The sequence below is a fragment of the Seriola dumerili genome, unplaced genomic scaffold, assembly GCF_002260705.1.
Source record: "Seriola dumerili isolate Sdu_G_001 unplaced genomic scaffold, Sdu_1.0 BDQW01000668.1, whole genome shotgun sequence".
Classification (NCBI taxonomy): domain Eukaryota; kingdom Metazoa; phylum Chordata; class Actinopteri; order Carangiformes; family Carangidae; genus Seriola; species Seriola dumerili.
Window position 1 is genome coordinate 1,220,992 of NW_019174923.1, and position 4,823 is coordinate 1,225,814.

The 4,823-nt window shown below is 40.7% G+C and overlaps 1 protein-coding gene across 1 annotated transcript in view; it reads right to left on the bottom strand.

Annotated features, from left to right (window-relative positions):
* Positions 1 to 2,936: 2,936 nt before the first annotated feature.
* Positions 2,937 to 4,823, bottom strand: part of LOC111236456 (A disintegrin and metalloproteinase with thrombospondin motifs 12-like) — a 19,446-nt gene continuing 17,559 nt past the window's right edge. Inside the window, exons 23-24 of the mRNA XM_022765189.1 lie at positions 3,889 to 4,042; positions 2,937 to 3,736 (exon numbers count right to left, since the gene is read on the bottom strand). Of these exons, the coding sequence (XP_022620910.1) occupies positions 3,621 to 3,736; positions 3,889 to 4,042 (270 nt within the window). The 3' untranslated portion in view covers positions 2,937 to 3,620. The remainder of the gene's footprint in view (positions 3,737 to 3,888; positions 4,043 to 4,823) is intronic.

Here is a 4,823-nt window from a genome sequence, read left to right on the forward strand (position 1 = left end):
GGCCCGTTGATGCACGGATGACGCTCCAACGCCTTCTTCCCTCAGCCACTCTCTGGGTTTACACTGGGATTTGAGGGGGTAAGCAGCCAGATTAAACTAACATTCCCTTTTAATGATTCTTTAAAGCTTTTCACAGATCACAGGAAAATGTGTTACCTCATGTCCCAAAGAGGTAACTTGCAAATGGCTGCTCGGCGCGGCACTGGAGGCCTCCTTTTTCTATTGGTCATCAAACGTAAATATTTAATGTGTTCCTGGCCGGGGTGTTGGGGGGGTGTCTGGTAACCTACAAGATGAGGTTGCTGTTTCCTGCTTTACAGTGATCAATAGATATTTGTCATGTTATCTTCCCTGTCCTGACAGGCACTTACATCATCCTCCTCTGCTGAGTGTCAGTTTCAGCAGGGTAGTGGAATTTACTTACAGGTCAGACATTGGAGCAACTACTCCACACTCAGCTGTGCTCTGTTTTTCTCAGGGCAACATGAGGTGACAAAGCAGTAACTCTGCTGTATTTGTCAACCAACAGGTATCGCAGCAAAAGTTGCTGCTTTATAGTGGATTTTAATATTTTTGCATCAGTATGATTAAGTATTTTGTATTGTCAGGTATTTCATTTGCTGAACCAGCCAAAAGCAGCCATCAGGTTACTTCATCCAGTCACAATCTTATTACAGAATATTTATTATTCCATTATATCTGATGCTATTGCGATAACATAGTGATCAGTGATTGTATCCATGTCACCACCTCTAATAATAAGCATCACATAGTTTTATACACAACTCTTGATAACAAAAAAATGTGCTATGGCAATCATTAAAAGTATCACACTAGCCTATATCATGAATTGTAATAATCAGGTGAAACCAGATGGGATAATATATTATAAATAGCTATTATTTTCCCACAAATAGAATTTAGCATTGTGCTGAAGCTTAATATTTCCCAATATTTACTTGAACTGTCTCCTTCCCTTTTTTTATGCTCACAGACCAACTTATACTCGGTGGTTTGATTTCATTAAAAGTCCAGGTTGTCAATGGAAATCATCCTAAATCTGGCAAGCCAATAAAAACAACTTTTATAATACTTGTTTTGAAAGCCAAGTGGAGCACACCTACTCAGCGTTGCAACACAATACAAACCTTAAAGCTTAACAGCTAGATGAATGTCATGTCTTTGAATTTTATATTTACCACTTATCTGCCGATCAGACGTGCTCTAACCTTTATTGTAATAGGTCTTAAAGCTCTGGAGGCAACATCTGTTTGCTACTGTTGGCACTGTGCAGAGAACGTCTGGAAAATCTACTAATAATGAAGTAAACATTGGACTATTGAATCCAAAAGCACTGTTGTTTGGCTTTAGAACACTTGAATAGTGCTGCACAAGATAATAGGGTAATTTTTATGGTCATGTTTGCCCTTTTTAAAAAAAGGACCAGCCATCAAGCACCTATGTTGTTCTGAATGAAAACAGCTGAAATTCAGTCGTGCCAGTTAAGTCGCTCTTTGTACACCGACATCTCTGCCGTGATGTTTTGATTTGAATGTGCTATCTTAATTTTTTCTTTGTTATTCTGCTCTGGTTTGTCGACTCCACGTCAAGGATTCAGAGAGGAAATGTACAAAAGGTGTGTAGAGCACCGGTGGGGAAATTTTAAATCAGAAATAAGCTAGAAAAGAAATTTGGTTTATACTACCTCACTGCTCAGAGATCTGAAGCCACCATCAAGTCTGAGATGTTTTTCAGGCATTTTCTGATTTTGAGCTCGACTGCTTCTTTCCATTGTGCAACTCTACAAATTAAGCAACACACAATGACATAACAGAATGAGAGATGTGGTTAGGTGATACAACTGGATGGTGTTTGCTTCGTCATGATAACACACATGCATCCACGCACGCACGCACACACACACACACCCACACACGTACTGCTGGTTTTTAGGACACGATGCTCCACATTGACACAGTGTTGTGTTACTTCCTTCTATTACTGCTGACTAACTCTTGGTCCCTGGCTTGAATGACGGCAGCAGGCAGCGCGGAGCGGGGCAGCGTTCGTCCGTGTCAAGTAATCAGGCACAGTGGAGCCTGGGAAATCTGGGCCAGCTGAACCTGATTCCTGAAACAGAGCCTGGTGCTGCTGACTATGGTGTTACACATCCAGCAGCATCTGGCACTCTCAGGCGAGAACGACCTTGTTAACATGAAAGGTCATAAAGCAGAAGACCACGATGCAGAGACGGGTATAAGCCTGCTAGCTTACATGAGGTGTTAATTCTCTTACTTGTCAAGATGGAAATTACCCCTACTACGTTGCATGCATCATACACACAGGTACAAATATTAAAAGAAAAGTTTATTTCATGTCTCAGCTACAAAGCAGTGTTGCCACAAACATCTTTTATCATTACATTTAATGATGGAGACATGTGAAGGACGAATCAGTCCCGGTGATGTACCGGACACAATGACAACGATAATGCCTGTACAATATCATACAAACACAGCGGCCATCTTTACAGGGACCTGAGAGGGATGACCTGCAACACCTCTTTCTCATCGGTCAATGTTACACCAGAGGAGGAGCACCACAGGTTCAGCTGGAAAACTGTGCAGGTTCTGCAGCCGATTTTCTTTTTTAATCAGGGACAACTGAAACAAAAAAGGACTAAAGCAAGAACTTTGTACCCAGAATAATGTAAACACACAGTGCCAGCTCTGAGGGAAAAAAAAACACAATTCAAGCAGAAAAAAAGGAAAATATATAGTAAGAGTAAAAAAACACAGAGATTATCATTACTATTAACAATTTAATAAAGAGGTCACAAAAAAAATCTTTATTTACATTCTGTTTTCACCAGTTCACTTTGAAAGAAAACTATAACTGGCGACTAGACTGTAGAGCCATAAATCATCTTCAGCACCTCAATTATAAAAGCACCATTGGCCCAGAAAGATTTGCACTGTAGGTCATTTTGTTTTTTTTTTTTTTGTTTTTTTTTCACTGAAAAAGAAAGTGCTTCGTATTATAATCTAATTCATCACAACTGTGTAGGAGCAGCTCTTGCATCAGCTTGTATGAGCTTTCATAACTTTTGAATTGTGCTTCTTGATTTTTTTTAAATTCGTAATTTTTAAATGATTTTTAAGAATGTTTTGACTTAGTTATTGTAATAAATTCACCAAATCAATTTAAATAAAAGGAAATATTAAAGTTGATGAGCATTTATGCTCACCTGAACGTGGCTTTATGAACACTACGCTCTGATATTTGTTACAGTCCAAATGTGTATTCATCATCAGTGTTTTGGCTTGTTCTTTTGCTCACTTTTCTAATGCCTCCCAGCAAAATTTTTAATTGGAATTTACCTAAATAAGTAAAAAAAAATAGAATTATTACATAGTATTAGTTGACCCAGGTATGTTTGTGCTGATTAAGTTGTGCTTGCTGTCGTGCTGTGGTCATTAGCACTTTGGTTCGGACATGTCAGTCTGTGGATGGCTTGGCTTTACGCCAAACTTTGCGTGAACATACAGTATCCCAGCATCCCAACTGCATACTGTAGTTGGGATGCATCCATTGTAATGTATGTGTGTGCGTAACCCTGGCTACGGACCACAGGTGACACAACACTGTCTTTGGACCGACCTGAGAGAGCAGCGACCCAGTAGCTTCAGCTTGTCGCAGAAGCGTGAGGACATGGTGTTCTTCCTGCAAGCTGGACCTGCATGAGAAGGAAGACGAAACACAGATAATATAATATGTGAGTTTATTTTATTTAGAGAGATTTTAACCAAGAGGTTTGTTACAAAAAAAAAAAAAGATCTTCCACTAAACCAGATAAACAGACAGACAGATTGAGTGTTGCGTACACACCTGTGTTGGTCTTGCATTCCTGCATATTGCACTTCCTGAGTGTTTCTGGTTTGGAAATCTTCTCACAGAGGCTGTTTGGCATCACAGCCAAATCTTGGTCACTCACACATCTGACTTGACGCTGCTGCTGACCTCCACCACAACTCACGGAGCACTGCGTAGTCATACACCAACACACGCACACACGCACACACGCACACACACACACACACACACACAGAGCAATAATTTAGTCCACTTCTAAGACTATTAAATTGGATAATTTATTGCATTTTAGAAACATCCTCAAAGCCTCAAGGAAATTTCAAGCGTGTGTGAGCGTGTGTGCGTGTGTGGCGTGTGTTGGTTGTATGACTACGCAGTGCTCCGTGAGTTTGTGTGGAGGTCAGCAGCAGCGTCAAGTCAGATGTGTGAGTGACCAAGATTTGGCTGTGATGCCAAACAGCCTCTGTGAGAAGATTTCCAAACCAGAAACACTCAGGAAGTGCAATATGCAGGAATGCAAGACCAACACAGGTGTGTACGCAACACTCAATCTGTCTGTCTGTTTATCTGGTTTAGTGGAAGATCTTTTTTTTTTTTGTAACAAACTCTTGGTTAAAATCTCTCTAAATAAAATAAACTCACATATTATATTATCTTGTGTTTTCGTCTTCTTCTCATGCAGGTCCAGCTTGCAGGAAGAACACCATGTCCTCTCACGCTTCTGCGACAAGCTGAAGCTACTGGGTCGCTGCTCTCTCAGGTCGGTCCAAAGACAGTGTTGTGTCACCTGTGGTCGTCGCCAGGGTTACGCACACACATACATTACAATGGATGCATCCCAACTACAGTATGCAGTTTGGGATGCTGGGATACTGTATGTTCACGCAAAGTTTGGCGTAAAGCCAAGCCATCCACAGACTGACATGTCCCGAACCAAAGTGCTAATGACC